Genomic DNA, 26,277 nt, shown 5'->3' with positions numbered 1-26,277 from the left:
ATCGTTCTTTGAACTTCGCATTGATAATCACTCCTATATATAATTATTTTTATACGCACCGATATATATTTATGATTGTTTATTACATATTTAGATAGAAGTCTTATTAAAAAAATTATTTCAATCGATCGTTCCAGGGAAAATCCGAGTACATTGGTCGTGCTATCGCAAAACCGCACGTTAAACTTGCGTCAGAAAATTATGTTCCGCCTAATTATCCACCCTCCTTGGAATGGTACGACATTACAAGAGGAGCTGGCAGAGCTGGAGAACTTTTAGCTGTATTTGAATTACTCGAACATCCAACGACAAAAGATCTTGGCTTTCCCACATTGCCAGACCCAAAGGACAAATTCCAACAAATACTTACTTCCGGTCCTGATCAAGGTCCCATTCTTCCAGTACCTGTTGGAATACGACCTACTTTAGCAAAATATAGGTAATAAGGAATTTTTAACACGTTCCCTGCTGTGATGTTTATGAGAAGATGTCATTTCTAAGATACGTGTACCTTTTATTAAATTAAATTTTATTAATGAAATTTATTTCCTTTCGAATAATTGAAATAAGAGTTATGTACAAAAGTGAATACGAAATAGAAAGTATGTCCTATATTTGATTTATAATTTCATGTAGCGATGAATTTTGTTAAAACAATCAATGCATAAGTATGGCTTATTAGGGCAATCATTACAAAAGGTTGTCACCCTTTTTCTGGTATTTCGCGTGGTTTCACTATTATAATTTACACATAACTAATTACCACGCCGCGTGTACCATTATCGGTACACGACTCAAAAATTCCTGTAAACATCATTACGTCACATAAGACAGTGTTATCAGCAATTACTTTTAGATAAAAACAACTCAAGTTAAAAAATTCAGCTTGGCTTACATTTAAGCATTTTAACGTGTATCGAAAACATGTACACGTGGCAGGGAACGTGTTAATAGAAATAATACATGGAAAGAATCTTCATATATATATTTCTTTTTTTCTAAACAATTATTTATATTTTATTGTTCAGGATAGAGGTACTCTTCTGGGGTTTACGAGATCTAAAAAGAGTACATTTATTAACGGTAGACAAACCAAGAGTTGACGTTGAATGTGCCGGCCACATTTTATACTCCTCGGTTATAGCAAACGCTAAGAAAAATCCAAACTTCAATACACCTATTAAGTTTTTAGAATTAGAATTGCCGGAGCAGGAACTTTATCGGCCACCGTTAACGATAAGAGCGGTGGATTGTAGAAGTTTCGGCAGATACACTCTCGTAGGCACGCATACTATTAATTCGATTCACAAGTATACTTATTCTCCGCAAACTAAGAGAGCTCGAGATGTAGAAGAGAGAAAGAAGAGTCTTTATCAGTTGCAATGTGCTGGTAAACAAAAATTATTTATCCATTTGTTGTGTGTATTATGATGAACCAAAAGTTCGTGCGTTTTTAAATTAATATTTCCAAAGTACATTTTATATAATAATATATAAAATTATTAACAATATATATAATATATAAACAATAATAATAATATATATGTATATATAAACAATATATATAAACAATAACAATTCATTATGCAATTTCAAAGTAAAGTTTCGACACAATAAACGAACAAACTTTTGGTTCACCCTAATATTATCTTATGTTAAAATTAGGATCACATTTTCATACATTTATTTGTTATCTTAGGTCTCGAACAAGGAAGATCGAAGTATCAACAACAAACGAGTATGCCAGAATCGTTTACTCAATCCGATATTGGTTCAAATAATAACGATACGATAATCACATTAGGATTGGAACAATGTGCCTGGCAAACTAAGAGAGATAAAACCGAACAAAATCTACGAAAAAAGCAGAGTCCAATGAACGATATCGGATTAAGTAAGTTAATCGTTAAACTTTATCTACTATTTCGAGTTATAACATATATATAATGATGTAATAATTGAAACGTTTAGATGACGTTGGAATATTTGACGATGGAGATGGTTGTCAGGATTGGTGGACGAAATATTTTGCATCGGTCGAAGCAATGATCGAGGAAAATAAAGAATTAAGGAGAGAAAAATCTATATTTCAAGCGCAACCGAATGGAACTTTGCCAGCTTTTTTGGAAGATGCATTTGAACAAGGCCAAGCAAGGCAACTAACAAATACAGGTGAAAAAAGTCCAGGTAGTGTTTATCCAAGCAAGAAATTGTTTGGCCTGAAATCACCGTCAAATGCTTCGAAATTCGTGTCGAAACTGAGTCCAAAACACATGCCGAGAAAGATAATTCCTAAAGCAGCTCTCCTCAAGATTTATCCTAACGAATTAGAAGCTCAGCCTGAATTCGAACAGTTCAAGGAATGGCTGCATACGTTCGAACTTTATCGGGGCAAGAAAACTGGTGACGAACCCGAGGACGAGCATAGAATAGTTGGATATTTTAAAGGAGCTTTAAAAGTCTACAAATGGCCACTTCCGAAGGATCTGATAGATCATACCGTGATGGGATTTGATCCTCAGTATGGTTTCTTTCAAGGTGTACCATCTAACGAACCTATCCATGTGCTTGTCAGAGTATACATCGTTAAGGCCAACGATCTTCATCCTTGCGATCTTAATGGTAAAGCTGATCCTTATGTTGTTCTCCAGTTGGGTGGTAAAAGGATTAGTGACAAGGAAAATTATGTTTCTAAGCAGCTCAATCCTGTATTCGGGAAGTAAGTATTGTCCTTCTTTTATTTTTCAAATAAAATTACAAAATCTATATACCCCTATTATTGATGGGCTTATTGATTATTGATGGGTTATTATTGATGGGTTGAAGGTGTTTTGAAATAGAAGCCACCTTTCCTCAGGATTCCTTGTTAACTGTTCAAGTTCTCGATTGGGATTTAGTTGGTACCGATGATATGATCGGCGAGACAAAAATTGATTTGGAAAATCGATTTTATAGTAGGCATCGTGCCACTTGTGGTTTTCCAAGACGATACGACGAGTGAGTTCGTTATTAACATATGTTATTATTGATCACGATAAATACTTAATCTTGATTATACACATTATACAGATCAGGTTATAACAAGTGGAGAGATGCAATGAAACCTACACAAATTTTATCTAAATTATGCAAAGAGGGTAAAGTAGATGGTCCTGTGTATTCTCATGGGCGCGTAACCATTGGGAGAAAAACATTCTCCTTGTCAAACGAGGATATGGAATTTTACGTTCATTCAAAAGGTTCTAACGAATTTGATTATTATAATCAAAATAGACGCATTTTATTTGATTTGATTTTTGTTTTCAGGTATAGAAGAACACCTTGCTTTGGCTGTACTTCATCAATGGAATTCTTTTCCCCGTATCGGTTCTACTTTAGTACCCGAACACGTTGAAACTCGACCACTTTACAATCCCGAAAAGCCAGGTATTGAACAAGGAAAATTGGAAATGTGGGTGGACATGTTTCCAATGGATATGCCTTCACCAGGCTCACCAATCGACATATCACCTAGGAAACCAAAGAGTTATGAGTTACGAGTGATAATTTGGAATACAGATGACGTCGTGCTCGAAGATGATGCTTTCTTTACCGGCGAAAAGATGAGCGATATTTACGTTAAAGGGTAAAATTAAATATTTTATATTTTCGAATAATATAAGATTTTCTCTTTTTTTACATTTCTAAATATTACTCTTTTCCTTCTTATGATAGTTGGTTAAAAGGACCAGAGGATTGTCAATCAACGGATATTCATTATCGATCATTGACCGGTGAGGGTAACTTCAATTGGAGATTCATTTTTCCATTTGATTATCTCGTTGCCGAAGAGAAGATCGTTATCAATCGAAAAGAAAGTCTTTTCAGTTGGGACGAATCTGAGTGTAAAATTCCAGCACGATTAGAATTACAAGTAACGTATATTTCGCAAACCTAAACTTTTCATATTGTGTAAGAAGAGATGAAAAATAATAAGAAACAAATGATCATACTGTATACTGACTTACTCACAGGAGTATTCATACCCACCCCTTACTTTTTACTTAAAACAATTACTATTTTATTGGAATGCAATGATTCAGAATATATATACTTCTTGTAATCACTTTTATTTACAACTTTAACAGAAAACACTTATATGTTATCTACAATCTCCTCTCTTGTGATTTCCCTTGAGTTCATTCGATCATCTAGCATTTCTTTTCAATTATTTTGACATTTTTTTTTATCCTTTTATTTCCTTCTTTTTAATGAAATTCAGTTCCGGGGTATCTTTTATTGCTCGAGGTCATTCGAGAAATAAAAACGCTCTTGAAACTAATTGTTTCTGTACCTTAAAATGTAATACATTAATCCGGAACATTCAAAATCGTCACATTCTTTCCCTTTATTGCTTTTTCAAATATAATGGCAGACAATAGATGAATGATTGTAAATAGTTTTAAAGACTTACGGGACGTCTTAGAGTTTATCGTAAACATTTTCCTAACGTTATTAATAAATATAAGAAGCAAATGTTATCATATAAAATCTTGTAAAAATACGTATAACATTAATGAAATTTATCATATTATCTTTATTGAAAGGTATGGGATGCCGATCACTTTTCAGCAGACGATTTCTTGGGTGCAATCACTCTCGATCTCAATCGATTTCCACGTGGCGCAAAGAATAGCAAACTATGCACGCTTGGTATGTTAAAAACAGATGGTTCTGTACCCATGGTTAATATTTTTAAGCAGAAACGAGTAAAAGGTTGGTGGCCTTTTTACGTGAAGAAGGAAAACGAAGATATGGAACTCACGGTGTGGTCACATAGATCTAATTAAATACTTTATTTAATTATGTAAACTCTAAACGAATAATAAGCTTCTTTATTCAGGGTAAGGTAGAAGCCGAAATACATTTATTGACGAAAGAGGAAGCGGAAAAAAATCCTGCTGGTTTTGGTCGCAATGAACCTGACCCTTTGGATAAACCCAAGTTAGTAATTTCCTTCATATAATGTTAGATTAAAATATCGTCCTCTGTATTACGTTTCGAATTCCTTGCTTTTTAATGTTTCGTTTTTTGTTTTACAGTCGACCGGATGCTTCGTTCATGTGGTTCCTGAATCCGTTAAAATCAATCAAATATATCGTTTGGCACAATTATAAATGGGCTATTTTAAAAGTTATGATAATGATAGGTTTAATATTACTCATACTCCTATTTTTCTATGCTATTCCTGGTTATTCGGTGAAGAAGATTTTAGGAGCTTAAAATGAAATAACAAAATGAGTGCAAATTGAAATAATGTACAAATGATGTAGCACGACGAAGCTGCTGCTATTTAAAAAAAAAAAAAAGAAAATAATAATTTAGTATAAATTTAGAATATTTTTTCATTTCTTATAGGAGTATAAAATAAAATAAGCATATCTCGATAAAAAAAAATTCACGTTGCAGAGTATTTTGTTTCTAGATATATAATATCAGCGTATATGTACATATACCATGAACTTAAAAAGATTAGGCTAGTCACAACTAGTTTAAAATATTTTTCGGTAAAGTTAAAATCCACGTCTAATTACATTATTAGAATTAAACGTAAGAAAAGAATTTTATTAGGCCTACGTACGAACTAGCGGGCAAGATTGATAATTCTCGATTGATAAACGCACTTAAATATTTTTATTGAAAATAAAAGCACCAATTAGGAAAATATTTGAGAATAGGTACTAATTAAATTATTTATTTTAAATCTTTTATTTTAGCGGACCAATGATTATTAATGAGTGTATTCGCGATTTACCCTTTCCGTTAATGTATCATTAACCGTGAGTATCATTCGTGTGTATAAGAGGATTAGTTCAAGTATATGAATCGTTAATAACGAAAATTTATCCCATGTAAATATTCAATCTACGTCGTTTCAAAAAGGATTCTTTATAATAATGTAAAGATATGTTAGAGCAATTTGGTACAATAATTATTTATATAGTATCGATATTATGCATGTATACCGTAGTAAAAATATTTCAATCAAAAGAATAATTACTTTTTCTTTAGATATCGCGTTAGAAAGTTAGTATTGTAATAATTTTAAAAGGGCAAGTAATTGCGTGTATGTGTATTTGGGTTGAATATTAAATAGACAAAGAAAATAATTAATTTGAAATATTTTATAAAGCATTCTTTATTTAAATTACACGGATTTGTGTGTTTATTTCTATCATTTAAATTTATATGTCTACAGGTAAAACGTCGAACATATTATAAGCGTATTTTATGTCGAATAGTTCAGAAGAATTGTTTTCCTCTTGTTCCTCCTCCTCCTCCTCACTTTCCTCTTCGCTTGTTCCTTCTTTTGACCTTTCATTTTGTTCATCCTCTTCTTCTTCCTCTACATCTATCCCTTCGTCTTCGTTTTCGTCTTCCTCTTCCTCTTCTTCGTGATCGGAAAAGGAATACCTTATGCTGAAATTAGTAGTACGGTCTTGTGGTGTACATTCCTGAAGATTCATTTTTGTCATCTTCCTCGTTGTCCAATCTAAAATATCCTGGTTCTCATAATATTCTAAATAACATAGATATTCGATGATTAATATTAAATAATATTTCATTGTAATATTACGATAAATAATAATGATAAAAATAATAATAGTAATAATACCTTTGATTGTAGACCAATTTGTAGGATATATGTAAACACGAAGTCTTCCCTCTAATGACATCCGTAAAATTGAATTCGCAGCTCTATAAGTGTCTAATCTCAATTATAGAAGGAAAAGAAAGAATTGGTGACACAACAAAGTCGGGAACGTGCGTCGGCAACACAATCCGCACAGTCAGATCCTATTCCACCAACTCCTCAACCTTTATAGTCCAGTCAACGAGGGCCGTTTCCTGCGATCTCAGGAAAGAAGGTGGAAACTTGATATAAGGGTAAATAGACGACGCTGAATCGAATGGTGCTAATTTTTTTGAGGTGGAAAGTGCCGTTTTTGAGAAAAAGGGTAAAAAAGGATAAAAATTGGTAAAAAATGGCTTTATCTTAGAATCTAGGCATTTAATCGAAAAAAGTGTCAAACAAAAGTTGTAGAGAATTGAAAAATACATAAAAAATGTTCTATAAGTTATCTTTGTATTTTCAAAAATAAGCGAATAAAATTGGATTGAAGATGGGAAAATAATTGTAAGAGTGGGGGGAAAGCAAGTCTTACCCCTCTGTCGGTTTTTACACGCGGCGCACTAGTATGCTAGTTGCGTGCGAGCATCCGCGCGTAACCACAAACGAAGGATCTTCGGCAATCTTCGGGACTCTCGGTCTTGAATGAAAGTGCGAGTGAGAGAACAAACCAATATTTCTCTCTTTTTATTTATCATGCGATAACGAGTATTTTTGTTTTGGCCATCGATTGTTGAGCGTTCTGTATACGAGTGCGAGTGAGAAAGAAAACCGATATTTCTCTCTTTCTATTTTTTCTTTCGGTAGCAAGAATTTTACGTCTTGGCCATCGAGCATCGAGCGTTCTGTATATCTATATATATCGGCGTATAAGCGCAGCGTTTTTAAATCGAATCTTGATGCTTATGGCAAGCCATTTCTTTATTTATTGTCAAAAATAATGAACCTTGAATAAAAAAAAATAATTCATTTTAGCAGAAACTATTATTATTTAGTAGAGAGTAAAAATAATGAATTAATTTTGTGCCTCGCCATAAAATTAATTAGAATAATTATTTGATATAAATTCTTTGCCTCAAAAAAATTTATTTGTATATCAAATTGAATACGTATTCTCTTTAAGACGAAATTAAAAATTTAAATATTTTTCCTATTAAATTATGTATTTTATAAAATTTTAAATTACTGACTTTTTGTCTCGTAAAAATTTATTAGTGTATCAAATTAAATACATATTTGAAAAAGAAGAATTTTGTATCCACACATAAAATAATTCAAGATATATATGAAAGGATATTCTAAAAACGTGGAATTTATTTTTTGTCTATACATAATTTTAATTCATTTTTATCATATTAGAAGAAAACAGTAATGCATTCTGATTCATCTTCGAAGTCTTAAGAATTCTACGAAAAAAACTGAACATTTACCAAGTGGTGCGTTAGCGTAAGTAGTAACGTCTTCGCTTCTCGCGCTGGTTTATTAACGTTCGATTCTTCGCGGGGGAATTATTTTTTTTGTAAGTTTTTCTATCCTTAGGTTATATAAATTATTTTTACATTTCCTAATTTCTAATTATATATAGAAAAAAAATTAAAATTATTACAAAAAAATTAAAAGCAATAAATTTTTTTACATCCTGCACAAATAAAGGAAGTTTATTACTTAAATTACAAATTCATCCTGTAAACATCATCCTAAAAAATGTATCGTTTCGGCACGTTAAAAATTAATTTTTGTTATTTATTGGATATTATTTTATTTTTAATTGGTAATTTTATTACTCGCGTAATAATGTCGATTTCCTAATAAAATTTATATAATTAGTGCAAAATTTTAAAAATATCTGAGGTGAGACTCACTGATCGTCTCCTTGTTAAGGATAGAAAAACTTATAAAAAAAATAATTCCCCCACGAAGAATCAAACGTTAATAACCGGCACGAGAAGCGAAGACGTTACTACTTACGCTAACGCACCACTTGGTAAATGTTCAATTTTTTTCGTAGAATTCTTAAGACTTCGAAGATGAATCAGAATGCATTACTGTTTTCTTCTAATATGATAAAAATGAATTAAAATTATGTATAGACAAAAAATAAATTCCACGTTTTTAGAATATCCTTTCATATATATCTTGAATTATTTTATGTGTGGATACAAAATTCTTCTTTTTCAAATATGTATTTAATTTGATACACTAATAAATTTTTACGAGACAAAAAGTCAGTAATTTAAAATTTTATAAAATACATAATTTAATAGGAAAAATATTTAAATTTTTAATTTCGTCTTAAAGAGAATACGTATTCAATTTGATATACAAATAAATTTTTTTGAGCCAAAGAATTTATATCAATTAATTATTCTAATTAATTTTATGGCGAGGCACAAAATTAATTCATTATTTTTACTCTCTACTAAATAATAATAGTTTCTGCTAAAATGAATTATTTTTTTTTTATTCAAGGTTCATTATTTTTGACAATAAATAAAGAAATGGCTTGCCATAAGCATCAAGATTCGATTTAAAAACGCTGCGCTTATACGCCGATATATATAGATATACAGAACGCTCAATGCTCGATGGCCAAGACGTAAAATTCTCGCTACCGAAAGAAAAAATAGAAAGAGAGAAATATCGGTTTTCTTTCTCACTCGCACTCGTATGCAGAACGCTCAACAATCGATGGCCAAAACAAAAATACTCGTTATCGCATGATAAATAAAAAGAGAGAAATATTGGTTTGTTCTCTCACTCGCACTTTCATTCAAGACCGAGAGTCCCGAAGATTGCCGAAGATCCTTCGTTTGTGGTTACGCGCGGATGCTCGCACGCAACTAGCATACTAGTGCGCCGCGTGTAAAAACCGACAGAGGGGTAAGACTTGCTTTCCCCCCACTCTTACAATTATTTTCCCATCTTCAATCCAATTTTATTCGCTTATTTTTGAAAATACGAAGATAACTTTTAGAACATTTTTTATGTATTTTTCAATTCTCTACAACTTTTGTTTGACACTTTTTTCGATTAAATGCCTAGATTCTAAGATAAAGCCATTTTTTACCAATTTTTATCCTTTTTTACCCTTTTTCTCAAAAACGGCACTTTCCACCTCAAAAAAATTAGCACCATTCGATTCAGCGTCGTCTATTTACCCTTATATCAAGTTTCCACCTCCTTTCCTGAGATTCGAAGGAGATGGCCCGAGTTGAGTGGACTATTACTTCGCTTACGACCGGCCGTTCTTGGAAGTAGTAGCCCGGTATGACGGTCGAAATTTCGACGTTTTCTCATGAATTTTTTTAAATATAAAAATAAAATGCGATCGTTTCGAAATTTTTACATGTTTTTATAAGTGTCTTGAAATGTACAAAATAAATTTTTTTTAATTAATTTTAGATTAATTTGTCAATAATTTTGTCTGTCTAAGTTGAGCCCCCGAAAAATAGTTGAGTTGTTTCGGAGAATCACACAACCTTCCGTAGTCATTTGAAATAAAAAATTAAAGAGATTAGTTTTCTGTAGGCTTTATTCTAATGAACTATTCAATAATATGCATATTAAAAAAAAAATAAAAATAGCGGAATTATAAAAAAAGGTTTTCAAAATTGAATTTTTCTTTTGATAAATTTTTTAAAAAAGTTAATTTATCATAAAAAATGTAATGTTTTAAAAGTTACGTATTTAGCTATGTGTGTTTAAAATAACAGGTTCAATTTTTAGCCTAATCGGTGAATAGTTTTAAATCAGTGCTTCCCCGAAATTCCGTAAACGTGATTTCAAGAAAAACGCCTTCAAAGTTTTTTAAACTTTCATACAAACTACAGCGCGCTTGTTTCTTTTGGCTATAATTTTGAAAATATTCTAAATTTTGATCAGAAACCTTTAGAAAGTGTTTTTAAGATGTTTTCTTGCAAAAAATGTAAAAAAAAAAATCAATTTTTTAAACCCGTTACACCAGCCTACTACCTAAAGTTATCGGGAAATACATAATTTATGTGCGTTCAGGAATATCTATGATTGCTCTATTTGTAAAGCATACAGTCTTGTTGCAGCCCGCTTAAGGGACATCACTAGTGCGAAATTTTGAAAAGTCGATTTTTTTGTTGTTGCATATTTCGATAGTCTATACCTTTAAAAATAACATACAAAAATTTCAAGTGTCTATCTCAAATAGTTTTTGAGTTACATCCATCTGAAAAACAACATACTCTTACCGTACAATATCAGTAACTTAAACTTTAAACGGATTTTTCTCGAAATTACATTTTTAAAATTTAATGCAGTTATAATTTGAAGACAAATCATCCGATCGATTTGATTCCTTTTGCAGCTTCTTTTATATATGTTTCTCCATACCAAGAACCTCCAGTTTTTCGATCGAATATAAAATGTAATTTAACAGGCCAAAAATCATCAAATTTTCGTCAGTAGTTTCGGTACTGTTTTTGGACCCTTGGGAGATTGCAAATAACTTGCTGAATTTTCAATTTTTTGATCAAAAAATTTTATTATGCATTTATAAATCCACAAATATTTTCTTCAAATATTAAAACATTTCATGCAGTAATTTTTTTTTTAAAATTCCCAAAAATCACCTTTTTTCAGAAGGTTACACAAGTGGTACCCTTTTATGATTCTTTTGAATGTCCGAACCATTCTTAACTGAGTAAATATAGAGCAATTTTTGTGCGTGACACCAATGTGATGTAACCGGCGATATTGCAACTTTTGTGCATAACACCACTGTGGTGTCACCGGACGTCATAGTGTTAATATGTACATAAATTACAAAGGAAGTGATTGGATGATTGGTTGGACGCGGCTATGCTTTCTTACAATACGAGCGTACACGAAGGTACGAAACATACACCTCACGAACTTGTGTTCGGCGGCCTCGCGCGACTGCCATCAGCGTCTCCCCCAATAGAAGAAAACATCGATATAACCTATGTAGACTATTTAAACGAACTATATGATACATTAGATAAATTACAAAAAACGGCAAAAGAAAATTTGGAACAGTCAAAAGCAAAAAGCAAACGTTACTATGATCGAAACATATTTGAGGAAAATTTGGAAGTGGGGGATGATGTCTTTCTATCGGCAATTAAAATAGGGAAATTTGAAAACACTTACGACGGCCCTTATAAATTAATAGGCGTTACCGATAAAAATAATGCGATAATTGACATGGGCAACGGGAAAACACGGCGAGTACATATAGATAGACTTAAGCGCTTTAAAAGATAAAAATTTAAAACATTATTTAGTAAAAAGTTTGTAAGATTTGTCAATGCTATTTCTTCAAAAGAAAAAAAAAAAGAAAAGAAAAAAAGTGCATCTGCACTTCATTAAAGATGTAGGGAAATCCATTTTCTTTTTTTTATTTTACAATATATACGCGGTCTAACATTGCTGATTCACGAATAGTACTGACAAATGAAACGCCATTTAATTATTTAGCTAGTTATTTTTTTAAGAAATACTAAAGATGCAAATCCCAAAAGGGAAATATATTAAGCGATTTGTGCAGTGTCAACGTGTGGATGATACCTGGACTTTAAATTTTGTAAATAACGCAAATTTATTCGAATTGAAAGTAAATTCAACTTCGACGCGCTCTATAACATTGTCGAAGGGCATGGTGACTGACGAAACGTGTGAGGGGCTCCCGGTACTCAGACGCATACAGTGTAGTACAGGTAGGGGTGTCCACCGGAGGGATTACGTTGCATTCTTCCGCCGTTTGCCGAATGAGGGATAGACACTGCTTGGATTTGGAACATAGTCATGCTTTTTGTGACGTGATACCCGCAACTAAGGGCTGCGATTTCTTCGTTTACGGCATAGTGAACGAACCAGGCTACACTGCCGTACAGGCGGGCGAGGTTACATACATGATTGAGTGCGTGCCGATCGTGACACATCTACAACACTCGGAGAAGTACTGCAACGGGTTGCCAGTGACTTACAGAAACGATACACGGCTAGGGAAGACTACGACCAAAGGCCATCGATACGATCACGCCTACGGTCTTGAGCCCGACGACTCCTACAAGATAGCAATATATCTATCGCTGGTAAGACTGGTAACCAGCGGTACCTATTCTCAGGAACAGCTTAACGAATTACTAGAACACCTCATGTTGTTCCTCGCCAAACAGCAATCAGTGTCGAACAACGTCGCAGAGGCAATGTTAGGTAGAAACAAATAAACGACGGACTGTCCTTAAAAAACTTTTTGTGTGGGGTACACTCACATATCCACTCATCACCATTGCGGGACGTCGATCACCACCTGCCGATCCCGCCCGCTACATCATCAAACAAGCAGATGAAACTGTAATTCTAACGGAAGACCCAGGGAGCTCGGCAACTAATACTCTAGATGCTCACACTTACGCCGAAGTGCCACATGACATCTCCGTTCGCTCCATAAATGTGGTGACACATATCGAACTTTAAGTTTTACTTTGTTTTTCTTTTTCTCTTACTTATAGTATTTTATAATTTTTTTTTCGTTCAAACTCGCCGATGCCGTGCCGTAACTCATGCACGATTTGTTAATGTTTCCATAATGTATAACCATTAATTATTCTAATTAATTTTATGTGTCGAGACACAAATTAATTCATTATTTTTACTCTCAACTAAATAGTAATAGTTTCTGTTAAAATGAATTATTGTTTGTCTTTTATTCAAAGTTCACTACTTTTGACAATAAATAAAAAAACGACGAACCATAAGCATCAAGATTCGATTTAAAAAGGCCGCGCTTATACGCTAATATATATAGATATACAGAACGCTCGACACTCGATGGCCAAGACGAAAAATTCTTGCTACCGAATGAAAAAATAGAAAGAGAGAAATATCGGTTTATTGTCTCACTCGCACTCGTATACAAAACGCTCAACAATCGATGGCCAAAACAAAAATACTCGTTATCGCATGATAAATAAAAAGAGAGAAATATTGGTTTGTTCTCTCACTCGCACTTTCATTCAAGACCGAGAGTCCCGAAGATTGCCGAAGATCCTTCGTTTGTGTATTAGTGCACACGGACGCTCGCACGCACACTAGCCTGCTCGCGTGTAAAAGCCGACTGAGAGGCGGGACTTGCTTCCCCACTCTTACAATTATTTTCCCATCTTCAATCCAATTTTATTCGCTTATTTTTGAAAATACGAAGATAACTCATAAAACATTTTTTATGTATATTTTAATTCTCTACAACTTTTGTTTGAAACTTTTTTCGATTAAATGCCTAGATTCTAAGATAAAGCCATTTTTTACCAATTTTTATCCTTTTTTACCCTTTTTCTCAAAAACGGCACCTCTTACCGCAAAAAAATTAGCACCATTCGATTCAGCGTCGTCTATTTACCCTTATATCAAGTTCTTACCCTCTTTCCTGAGACATGGAGGAAACGGCCCTCGTTGACTGGACTATATTGCGGATGCTCGCGGATTTTGTTTGAGATGACGAAATGAGTTGAAAGCAAAACCCCCACCAGAGTAAATACAAAGAATATATAATGAGCCTCTTTTTGGCCCCACGCTCACTTACCGAAAAAAATCTAATAAAACCTAAATACCAAAAGTTCTTCTTATTAAAAGTGTCTCTTACAAAAAAAGTGTCTCTGACCGAAAATCTCTCTTATCAAAAAGTCGTACTTATCAAAAGCCTTATATCTTTATTTTTTCTTATAGTTTTATATATTTAAAAGTTTATTCATTTCTCGTTAGAAGCATTTGTTTTAAAATTTCCTTCATCATTTTTTATTAATCGAATATTACTAATTATAAACTTGTATTTGGAAGTGTCTGTGGATATGTAAGCGTACTGCTCGTTTTCAGAACTCATTCTGTAAGTAATAATTTCTCTTTATAAAAAAATCTATTGAACCAGAGCACCGGTGAACAGGAATTGGTATTCAACTCTAATAAATCCTTTCGTTTCATTCCTTATTCCTTTATTAATTTACCCATGTTACAAATTTTATTCGCCATTTTTATTATTATTAAATCATCAAGAAAGACGAGTCTGCCTGATCCCGGTTATACTCTGTGTACGCAGAGTAATCAAAACAGGCTTTGTTTGTTTACCAGCTCTTAAATTCTCGTATGGATTATCAGAAACTAGAAATTAATGCGTTCAGATAAAATTTGTACTTACAGTATGACATCTAATTAAAAACGATCATAATAAAAATATTTTCAACGATAAACATACCTATTAAATAATTATTTTGTCGTTGTTTTTTAGCTTGCATCTGCTGCTTTTTAGCTTTACCACTAAATGGTACTTTTCTTCTTCCTTGCGGCATGTTTAATTATTAACTTGATAAGGTTTTACACGAAATTGAATTTAAACGTTCGAACAACGTTCACTTCTAACAAATTACGAGAACTAAATCAATCTGCCAGCTAATAAATGATGTACCAGGCTTATTATACGTCTGTGCGCCCCCTACCAATTGGTTGTGAAGCTTTTCTTTTATTACACCAACATTAGAAAAGGTCTGTGCCATTTTGTCCCCGTTGTGTGCGATTGGCTGAAACATCTATCCAAGCTATGACTTATTGATACCAAGTGTAGAAACAGCGCATGCGTATTGCGTTACCCTAACCTTACTACAATTCGTTCGACATTAATATCGATTGTCTATCAACTTGTATCGATATTCATTATCGATATTTTACAAGTAAAGATAACATTAATTGGGGATTATTTAATTATCTCGTTACCGTAGAGAAAATTGTCATTAATCGAAACGATAATTTAATAAATAATATTAAATAGACAAAGAAAATAATTAATTTGAAATATTTTATAAAGCATTCTTTATTTAAATTACACGGATTTGTTTATTTCTATCATTTAAATTTATATGTCTACAGGTAAAACGTCGAACATATTATAAGCGTATTTTATGTCGAATAGTTCAGAAGAATTGTTTTCCTCTTGTTCCTCCTCCTCCTCCTCTCCTTCTCCTCCTCCTCCTCCTTACTTTCCTCTTCGCTTGTTCCTTCCTTTGACCTTTCATTTTGTTCATCCTCTTCTTCTTCCTCTACATCTATCCCTTCGTCTTCGTTTTCGTCTTCCTCTTCCTCTTCTTCGTGATCGGAAAAGGAATACCTTATGCTGGAATTAGTAGTACGGTCTTGTGGTGTACATTCCTGAAGATTCATTTTTGTCATCTTCCTCGTTGTCCAATCTAAAATATCCTGGTTCTCATAATATTCTAAATAACATAGATATTCGATGATTAATATTAAATAATATTTCATTGCAATATTACGATAAATAATAATGATAAAAATAATAATAGTAATAATACCTTTGATGGTAGACCAATTTGTAGGATATATGTAAACACGAAGTCTTCCCTCTAATGACATCCGTAAAATTGAATTCGCAGCTCTATAAGTGTCTAATCTCGCTGCTTTAGCTGTGTAATAATCTTTTTTAGCAGCCCAGCCATCGCATATGTCCATGGCAGACCAGGTATCCGAGAGAGAATCTGATTGATGTTTTATATTTAATATTTTAGGTAAATCTATTCGTTCCGCTATGAATTTGATACTCCTATATGGATCTCTGACTTGAGCGATTGGATATAATCCCATTAAAATTTGAAGCGGTCTAGGAATCAACGATGGAAATACTAAACCGGGACAGTCACAAAGACAAACCGTTTTGGTTAAAAAGATTGTTTGAAAATGTTTTGTATGGCCAGGCGTACGAGACACGCTTACCACTTTTTTACCTGTAATGTAAACATAGAAATTAGTTTTAACTGAAAAGTTGCATCTAGTAGTAAGAATATAATTATTCATAACTCTTATGTGCGTATTACTTACCTATTAATGAATTTATTAAAGATGATTTTCCAACATTTGGTGTACCAATGCAACCAATAGTCAATATACCATTTTTATTTTTTCATGTTTTACATAACTAAAATCTTGTTTTTCAATGACAATATCATTCTTTCTGTCTATATCTTCCATATCCATTTCCAAATGCATCTCTTCTTCAATTTTAGCATTCCAAGAACCCAAATCAACGTTATCTCCAACAATAGTTTTGCATTCTTTCAATAGCTGTAACGCTTTTTCCGATGCCATCTTTAATCTTTCTCTTTTACAGAGTTTCTTGGTGCCTTGGTCTTTTGTATTGTTTTTCAATTTATTGTTTGGAAACGACGTGAACATTATTATATGTAATTCAGGATAAAGTTTAGAAAAATAATTTCTCCAAGCAAATGTCAAAGCAGGAGAAGCCAAATCAATTTTGTTGAGAATTAAAATCATGTCTTTTCCAAGTTCTTCTTTTATATATTTGTATAAATAAGGTGGAAACATCAAAGGAGCAAATCTAATATCGACAACGACCAATAATATATCTGCCATTTCTGTAACTCTCCATAATTGTCTCCAAAATTCTAAATTCGTTTCATAATAGCTGACGTCCTCTCTTAAATATCGTTTATAATACTAAAAATAAAGACAAGTTATCGTTTAATCAAATATTAAGACTTTATATCAGAATGTTTACTATGACTAGTACTAATACTAATCCAACTACTACACTACCATAAGAATTGAGTACTTACATTAAAATATTGTTCTTCTCTACTTTCCACTTCGGATTTTTGCATAACATACTTCCAAGATGGTCTTTTGGGCATGTCTATATCAGGTGGAAAGTAATCCGAAATGGTCCGAAGTTCCTGTTGTTTGAGAGAAATCATATCAATCGTAGATCTACCCTCTTCTTCATTCCTTTGCAATGTTTCTAATTTTTCCTTACTGGAATCATATGTTTGTTCGAATTCATCCGTCTTATTGTTTCTCTGTCTTCTGATATTTGTATGCTCTATTTCAGTCTTCTTTTTACTCACTCTTAAATTCTCGTATGGATTATCAGAAACTAGAAATTAATGCGTTCAGATAAAATTTGTACTTACAGTATGACATCTAATTAAAAACGATCATAATAAAAATATTTTCAACGATAAACATACCTATTAAATAATTATTTTGTCGTTGTTTTTTAGCTTGCATCTGCTGCTTTTTAGCTTTACCACTAAATGGTACTTTTCTTCTTCCTTGTGGCATGTTTAATTATTAACTTGATAAGGTTTTACACGAAATTGAATTTAAACGTTCGAACAACGTTCACTTCTAACAAATTACGAGAACTAAATCAATCTGCCAGCTAATAAATGATGTACCAGGCTTATTATACGTCTGTGCGCCCCCTACCAATTGGTTGTGAAGCTTTTCTTTTATTACACCAACATTAGAAAAGGTCTGTGCCATTTTGTGCCCGTTGTGTGCGATTGGCTGAAACATCTATCCAAGCTATGACTTATTGATACCAAGTGTAGAAACAGCGCATGCGTATTGCGTTACCCTAACCTTACTACAATTCGTTCGACATTAATATCGATTGTCTATCAACTTGTATCGATATTCATTATCGATATTTTACAAGTAAAGATAACATTAATTGGGGATTATTTAATTATCTCGTTACCGTAGAGAAAATTGTCATTAATCGAAACGATAATTTAATAAATAATATTAAATAGACAAAGAAAATAATTAATTTGAAATATTTTATAAAGCATTCTTTATTTAAATTACACGGATTTGTTTATTTCTATCATTTAAATTTATATGTCTACAGGTAAAACGTCGAACATATTATAAGCGTATTTTATGTCGAATAGTTCAGAAGAATTGTTTTCCTCTTGTTCCTCCTCCTCCTCCTCCTCCTTCTCCTCCTCCTCCTCCTTACTTTCCTCTTCGCTTGTTCCTTCCTTTGACCTTTCATTTTGTTCATCCTCTTCTTCTTCCTCTACATCTATCCCTTCGTCTTCGTTTTCGTCTTCCTCTTCCTCTTCTTCGTGATCGGAAAAGGAATACCTTATGCTGGAATTAGTAGTACGGTCTTGTGGTGTACATTCCTGAAGATTCATTTTTGTCATCTTCCTCGTTGTCCAATCTAAAATATCCTGGTTCTCATAATATTCTAAATAACATAGATATTCGATGATTAATATTAAATAATATTTCATTGCAATATTACGATAAATAATAATGATAAAAATAATAATAGTAATAATACCTTTGATGGTAGACCAATTTGTAGGATATATGTAAACACGAAGTCTTCCCTCTAATGACATCCGTAAAATTGAATTCGCAGCTCTATAAGTGTCTAATCTCGCTGCTTTAGCTGTGTAATAATCTTTTTTAGCAGCCCAGCCATCGCATATGTCCATGGCAGACCAGGTATCCGAGAGAGAATCTGATTGATGTTTTATATTTAATATTTTAGGTAAATCTATTCGTTCCGCTATGAATTTGATACTCCTATATGGATCTCTGACTTGAGCGATTGGATATAATCCCATTAAAATTTGAAGCGGTCTAGGAATCAACGATGGAAATACTAAACCGGGACAGTCACAAAGACAAACCGTTTTGGTTAAAAAGATTGTTTGAAAATGTTTTGTATGGCCAGGCGTACGAGACACGCTTACCACTTTTTTACCTGTAATGTAAACATAGAAATTAGTTTTAACTGAAAAGTTGCATCTAGTAGTAAGAATATAATTATTCATAACTCTTATGTGCGTATTACTTACCTATTAATGAATTTATTAAAGATGATTTTCCAACATTTGGTGTACCAATGCAACCAATAGTCAATATACCATTTTTATATTTTTCATGTTTTACATAACTAAAATCTTGTTTTTCAATGACAATATCATTCTTTCTGTCTATATCTTCCATATCCATTTCCAAATGCATCTCTTCTTCAATTTTAGCATTCCAAGAACCCAAATCAACGTTATCTCCAACAATAGTTTTGCATTCTTTCAATAGCTGTAACGCTTTTTCCGATGCCATCTTTAATCTTTCTCTTTTACAGAGTTTCTTGGTGCCTTGGTCTTTTGTATTGTTTTTCAATTTATTGTTTGGAAACGACGTGAACATTATTATATGTAATTCAGGATAAAGTTTAGAAAAATAATTTCTCCAAGCAAATGTCAAAGCAGGAGAAGCCAAATCAATTTTGTTGAGAATTAAAATCATGTCTTTTCCAAGTTCTTCTTTTATATATTTGTATAAATAAGGTGGAAACATCAAAGGAGCAAATCTAATATCGACAACGACCAATAATATATCTGCCATTTCTGTAACTCTCCATAATTGTCTCCAAAATTCTAAATTCGTTTCATAATAGCTGACGTCCTCTCTTAAATATCGTTTATAATACTAAAAATAAAGACAAGTTATCGTTTAATCAAATATTAAGACTTTATATCAGAATGTTTACTATGACTAGTACTAATACTAATCCAACTACTACACTACCATAAGAATTGAGTACTTACATTAAAATATTGTTCTTCTCTACTTTCCACTTCGGATTTTTGCATAACATACTTCCAAGATGGTCTTTTGGGCATGTCTATATCAGGTGGAAAGTAATCCGAAATGGTCCGAAGTTCCTGTTGTTTGAGAGAAATCATATCAATCGTAGATCTACCCTCTTCTTCATTCCTTTGCAATGTTTCTAATTTTTCCTTACTGGAATCATATGTTTGTTCGAATTCATCCGTCTTATTGTTTCTCTGTCTTCTGATATTTGTATGCTCTATTTCAGTCTTCTTTTTACTCACTCTTAAATTCTCGTATGGATTATCAGAAACTAGAAATTAATGCGTTCAGATAAAATTTGTACTTACAGTATGACATCTAATTAAAAACGATCATAATAAAAATATTTTCAACGATAAACATACCTATTAAATAATTATTTTGTCGTTGTTTTTTAGCTTGCATCTGCTGCTTTTTAGCTTTACCACTAAATGGTACTTTTCTTCTTCCTTGCGGCATGTTTAATTATTAACTTGATAAGGTTTTACACGAAATTGAATTTAAACGTTCGAACAACGTTCACTTCTAACAAATTACGAGAACTAAATCAATCTGCCAGCTAATAAATGATGTACCAGGCTTATTATACGTCTGTGCGCCCCCTACCAATTGGTTGTGAAGCTTTTCTTTTATTACACCAACATTAGAAAAGGTCTGTGCCATTTTGTGCCCGTTGTGTGCGATTGGCTGAAACATCTATCCAAGCTATGACTTATTGATACCAAGTGTAGAAACAGCGCATGCGTATTGCGTTACCCTAACCTTACTACAATTCGTTCGACATTAATATCGATTGTCTATCAACTTGTATCGATATTCATTATCGATATTTTACAAGTAAAGATAACATTAATTGGGGATTATTTAATTATCTCGTTACCGTAGAGAAAATTGTCATTAATCGAAACGATAATTTAATAAATAATATTAAATAGACAAAGAAAATAATTAATTTGAAATATTTTATAAAGCATTCTTTATTTAAATTACACGGATTTGTTTATTTCTATCATTTAAATTTATATGTCTACAGGTAAAACGTCGAACATATTATAAGCGTATTTTATGTCGAATAGTTCAGAAGAATTGTTTTCCTCTTGTTCCTCCTCCTCCTCCTCTCCTTCTCCTCCTCCTCCTCCTTACTTTCCTCTTCGCTTGTTCCTTCCTTTGACCTTTCATTTTGTTCATCCTCTTCTTCTTCCTCTACATCTATCCCTTCGTCTTCGTTTTCGTCTTCCTCTTCCTCTTCTTCGTGATCGGAAAAGGAATACCTTATGCTGGAATTAGTAGTACGGTCTTGTGGTGTACATTCCTGAAGATTCATTTTTGTCATCTTCCTCGTTGTCCAATCTAAAATATCCTGGTTCTCATAATATTCTAAATAACATAGATATTCGATGATTAATATTAAATAATATTTCATTGCAATATTACGATAAATAATAATGATAAAATAATAATAGTAATAATACCTTTGATGGTAGACCAATTTGTAGGATATATGTAAACACGAAGTCTTCCCTCTAATGACATCCGTAAAATTGAATTCGCAGCTCTATAAGTGTCTAATCTCGCTGCTTTAGCTGTGTAATAATCTTTTTTAGCAGCCCAGCCATCGCATATGTCCATGGCAGACCAGGTATCCGAGAGAGAATCTGATTGATGTTTTATATTTAATATTTTAGGTAAATCTATTCGTTCCGCTATGAATTTGATACTCCTATATGGATCTCTGACTTGAGCGATTGGATATAATCCCATTAAAATTTGAAGCGGTCTAGGAATCAACGATGGAAATACTAAACCGGGACAGTCACAAAGACAAACCGTTTTGGTTAAAAAGATTGTTTGAAAATGTTTTGTATGGCCAGGCGTACGAGACACGCTTACCACTTTTTTACCTGTAATGTAAACATAGAAATTAGTTTTAACTGAAAAGTTGCATCTAGTAGTAGAATATAATTATTCATAACTCTTATGTGCGTATTACTTACCTATTAATGAATTTATTAAAGATGATTTTCCAACATTTGGTGTACCAATGCAACCAATAGTCAATATACCATTTTTATATTTTTCATGTTTTACATAACTAAAATCTTGTTTTTCAATGACAATATCATTCTTTCTGTCTATATCTTCCATATCCATTTCCAAATGCATCTCTTCTTCAATTTTAGCATTCCAAGAACCCAAATCAACGTTATCTCCAACAATAGTTTTGCATTCTTTCAATAGCTGTAACGCTTTTTCCGATGCCATCTTTAATCTTTCTCTTTTACAGAGTTTCTTGGTGCCTTGGTCTTTTGTATTGTTTTTCAATTTATTGTTTGGAAACGACGTGAACATTATTATATGTAATTCAGGATAAAGTTTAGAAAAATAATTTCTCCAAGCAAATGTCAAAGCAGGAGAAGCCAAATCAATTTTGTTGAGAATTAAAATCATGTCTTTTCCAAGTTCTTCTTTTATATATTTATAAATAAGGTGGAAACATCAAAGGAGCAAATCTAATATCGACAACGACCAATAATATATCTGCCATTTCTGTAACTCTCCATAATTGTCTCCAAAATTCTAAATTCGTTTCATAATAGCTGACGTCCTCTCTTAAATATCGTTTATAATACTAAAAATAAAGACAAGTTATCGTTTAATCAAATATTAAGACTTTATATCAGAATGTTTACTATGACTAGTACTAATACTAATCCAACTACTACACTACCATAAGAATTGAGTACTTACATTAAAATATTGTTCTTCTCTACTTTCCACTTCGGATTTTTGCATAACATACTTCCAAGATGGTCTTTTGGGCATGTCTATATCAGGTGGAAAGTAATCCGAAATGGTCCGAAGTTCCTGTTGTTTGAGAGAAATCATATCAATCGTAGATCTACCCTCTTCTTCATTCCTTTGCAATGTTTCTAATTTTTCCTTACTGGAATCATATGTTTGTTCGAATTCATCCGTCTTATTGTTTCTCTGTCTTCTGATATTTGTATGCTCTATTTCAGTCTTCTTTTTACTCACTCTTAAATTCTCGTATGGATTATCAGAAACTAGAAATTAATGCGTTCAGATAAAATTTGTACTTACAGTATGACATCTAATTAAAAACGATCATAATAAAAATATTTTCAACGATAAACATACCTATTAAATAATTATTTTGTCGTTGTTTTTTAGCTTGCATCTGCTGCTTTTTAGCTTTACCACTAAATGGTACTTTTCTTCTTCCTTGTGGCATGTTTAATTATTAACTTGATAAGGTTTTACACGAAATTGAATTTAAACGTTCGAACAACGTTCACTTCTAACAAATTACGAGAACTAAATCAATCTGCCAGCTAATAAATGATGTACCAGGCTTATTATACGTCTGTGCGCCCCCTACCAATTGGTTGTGAAGCTTTTCTTTTATTACACCAACATTAGAAAAGGTCTGTGCCATTTTGTGCCCGTTGTGTGCGATTGGCTGAAACATCTATCCAAGCTATGACTTATTGATACCAAGTGTAGAAACAGCGCATGCGTATTGCGTTACCCTAACCTTACTACAATTCGTTCGACATTAATATCGATTGTCTATCAACTTGTATCGATATTCATTATCGATATTTTACAAGTAAAGATAACATTAATTGGGGATTATTTAATTATCTCGTTACCGTAGAGAAAATTGTCATTAATCGAAACGATAATTTAATAAATAATATTAAATAGACAAAGAAAATAATTAATTTGAAATATTTTATAAAGCATTCTTTATTTAAATTACACGGATTTGTTTATTTCTATCATTTAAATTTATATGTCTACAGGTAAAACGTCGAACATATTATAAGCGTATTTTATGTCGAATAGTTCAGAAGAATTGTTTTCCTCTTGTTCCTCCTCCTCCTCTCTCCTTCTCCTCCTCCTCCTCCTTACTTTCCTCTTCGCTTGTTCCTTCCTTTGACCTTTCATTTTTTCATCCTCTTCTTCTTCCTCTACATCTATCCCTTCGTCTTCGTTTTCGTCTTCCTCTTCCTCTTCTTCGTGATCGGAAAAGGAATACCTTATGCTGGAATTAGTAGTACGGTCTTGTGGTGTACATTCCTGAAGATTCATTTTTGTCATCTTCCTCGTTGTCCAATCTAAAATATCCTGGTTCTCATAATATTCTAAATAACATAGATATTCGATGATTATTAATAATATTTCATTGCAATATTACGATAAATAATAATGATAAAAATAATAGTAATAATACCTTTGATGGTAGACCAATTTGTAGGATATATGTAAACACGAAGTCTTCCCTCTAATGACATCCGTAAAATTGAATTCGCAGCTCTATAAGTGTCTAATCTCGCTGCTTTAGCTGTGTAATAATCTTTTTTAGCAGCCCAGCCATCGCATATGTCCATGGCAGACCAGGTATCCGAGAGAGAATCTGATTGATGTTTTATATTTAATATTTTAGGTAAATCTATTCGTTCCGCTATGAATTTGATACTCCTATATGGATCTCTGACTTGAGCGATTGGATATAATCCCATTAAAATTTGAAGCGGTCTAGGAATCAACGATGGAAATACTAAACCGGGACAGTCACAAAGACAAACCGTTTTGGTTAAAAAGATTGTTTGAAAATGTTTTGTATGGCCAGGCGTACGAGACACGCTTACCACTTTTTTACCTGTAATGTAAACATAGAAATTAGTTTTAACTGAAAAGTTGCATCTAGTAGTAAGAATATAATTATTCATAACTCTTATGTGCGTATTACTTACCTATTAATGAATTTATTAAAGATGATTTTCCAACATTTGGTTGTACCAATGCAACCAATAGTCAATATACCATTTTTATATTTTTCATTTTACATAACTAAAATCTTGTTTTTCAATGACAATATCATTCTTTCTGTCTATATCTTCCATATCCATTTCCAAATGCATCTCTTCTTCAATTTTAGCATTCCAAGAACCCAAATCAACGTTATCTCCAACAATAGTTTTGCATTCTTTCAATAGCTGTAACGCTTTTTCCGATGCCATCTTTAATCTTTCTCTTTTACAGAGTTTCTTGGTGCCTTGGTCTTTTGTATTGTTTTCAATTTATTTTTGGAAACGACGTGAACATTATTATATGTATTCAGGATAAAGTTTAGAAAAATAATTTCTCCAAGCAAATGTCAAAGCAGGAGAAGCCAAATCAATTTTGTTGAGAATTAAAATCATGTCTTTTCCAAGTTCTTCTTTTATTATTTGTATAAAATAAGGTGGAAACATCAAAGGAGCAAATCTAATATCGACAACGACCAATAATATATCTGCCATTTCTGTAACTCTCCATAATTGTCTCCAAAATTCTAAATTCGTTTCATAATAGCTGACGTCCTCTCTTAATATCGTTTATTATAAAAATAAAGACAAGTTATCGTTTAATCAAATATTAAGACTTTATATCAGAATGTTTACTATGACTAGTACTAATACTAATCCAACTACTACACTACCATAAGAATTGAGTACTTACATTAAAAAATATTGTTCTTCTCTACTTTCCACTTCGGATTTTTGCATAACATACTTCCAAGATGGTCTTTTGGGCATGTCTATATCAGGTGGAAAGTAATCCGAAATGGTCCGAAGTTCCTGTTGTTTGAGAGAAATCATATCAATCGTAGATCTACCCTCTTCTTCATTCCTTTGCAATGTTTCTAATTTTTCCTTACTGGACTCATCTGTTTGTTCGAATTCATCCGTCTTATTGTTTCTCTGTCTTCTGATATTTGTATGCTCTATTTCAGTCTTCTTTTTACTCACTCTTAAATTCTCGTATGGATTATCAGAAACTGAAATTAATGCGTTCAGATAAAATTTGTACTTACATTATGACATCTAATTAAAAAACGATTCATAATAAAAAACTATTTTTCAACGATAAACATACCTATTAAATAATTATTTTGTCGTTGTTTTTTAGCTTGCATCTGCTGCTTTTTAGCTTTACCACTAAATGGTACTTTTCTTCTTCCTTGTGGCATGTTTAATTATTAACTTGAAAGGTTTTACACGAAAATTGAATTTAAACGTTCGAACCCGTTCACTTCTAAAACAAATTACGAGAACTAAATTCAA

General features: G+C 32.4%; 4 protein-coding genes and 1 pseudogene across 4 annotated transcripts in view; 1 reads left to right on the top strand and 4 right to left on the bottom strand.

The window, feature by feature from the left end:
- The window catches only part of LOC122522678 (otoferlin-like), a 42,019-nt gene extending 36,313 nt beyond the window's left edge, over positions 1-5,706 (top strand). The window contains 11 exon segments of the mRNA XM_043643979.1: positions 138-439; positions 1,029-1,390; positions 1,700-1,894; positions 1,972-2,719; positions 2,827-2,997; positions 3,070-3,239; positions 3,307-3,625; positions 3,715-3,913; positions 4,587-4,805; positions 4,883-4,983; positions 5,082-5,706. Of these exon segments, the coding sequence (XP_043499914.1) occupies positions 138-439; positions 1,029-1,390; positions 1,700-1,894; positions 1,972-2,719; positions 2,827-2,997; positions 3,070-3,239; positions 3,307-3,625; positions 3,715-3,913; positions 4,587-4,805; positions 4,883-4,983; positions 5,082-5,262 (2,967 nt within the window). The 3' untranslated portion in view covers positions 5,263-5,706.
- Positions 5,707-15,566: 9,860 nt separating this feature from the next.
- LOC122522061 (guanine nucleotide-binding protein-like 1) lies at positions 15,567-17,823 on the bottom strand. Its single transcript, XM_043642854.1, is given in 6 exon segments — positions 15,567-15,574; positions 15,691-16,449; positions 16,544-16,621; positions 16,624-17,179; positions 17,299-17,615; positions 17,710-17,823. Coding segments are annotated over 6 exon segments (1,812 nt in total). The 5' UTR covers positions 17,804-17,823.
- Positions 17,824-18,363: 540 nt separating this feature from the next.
- LOC122522060 (guanine nucleotide-binding protein-like 1) lies at positions 18,364-20,602 on the bottom strand. The gene is made up of 4 exons (XM_043642853.1): positions 20,509-20,602; positions 20,098-20,414; positions 19,342-19,978; positions 18,364-19,247 (listed from the first exon to the last, which is right to left on the bottom strand). The coding sequence occupies exons 1-4, from the start codon at positions 20,600-20,602 to the stop codon at positions 18,364-18,366; spliced, it is 1,932 nt and encodes a 643-aa protein (XP_043498788.1).
- A 560-nt stretch (positions 20,603-21,162) lies between these two features.
- Positions 21,163-23,415, bottom strand: LOC122522059 (guanine nucleotide-binding protein-like 1). Its single transcript, XM_043642852.1, is given in 7 exon segments — positions 21,163-21,170; positions 21,287-21,520; positions 21,610-22,044; positions 22,138-22,625; positions 22,627-22,772; positions 22,892-23,208; positions 23,303-23,415. Coding segments are annotated over 7 exon segments (1,722 nt in total). The 5' UTR covers positions 23,397-23,415.
- A 531-nt stretch (positions 23,416-23,946) lies between these two features.
- Positions 23,947-26,184, bottom strand: LOC122522058 (annotated as a pseudogene).
- Positions 26,185-26,277: the final 93 nt, after the last annotated feature.

This window comes from Polistes fuscatus, unplaced genomic scaffold, assembly GCF_010416935.1.
Source record: "Polistes fuscatus isolate 324 unplaced genomic scaffold, CU_Pfus_HIC Scaffold5, whole genome shotgun sequence".
Taxonomy (NCBI): domain Eukaryota; kingdom Metazoa; phylum Arthropoda; class Insecta; order Hymenoptera; family Vespidae; genus Polistes; species Polistes fuscatus.
Note: the sequence above shows the minus strand (reverse complement) of the source record. Positions and strands in the feature narration are given on the sequence as shown.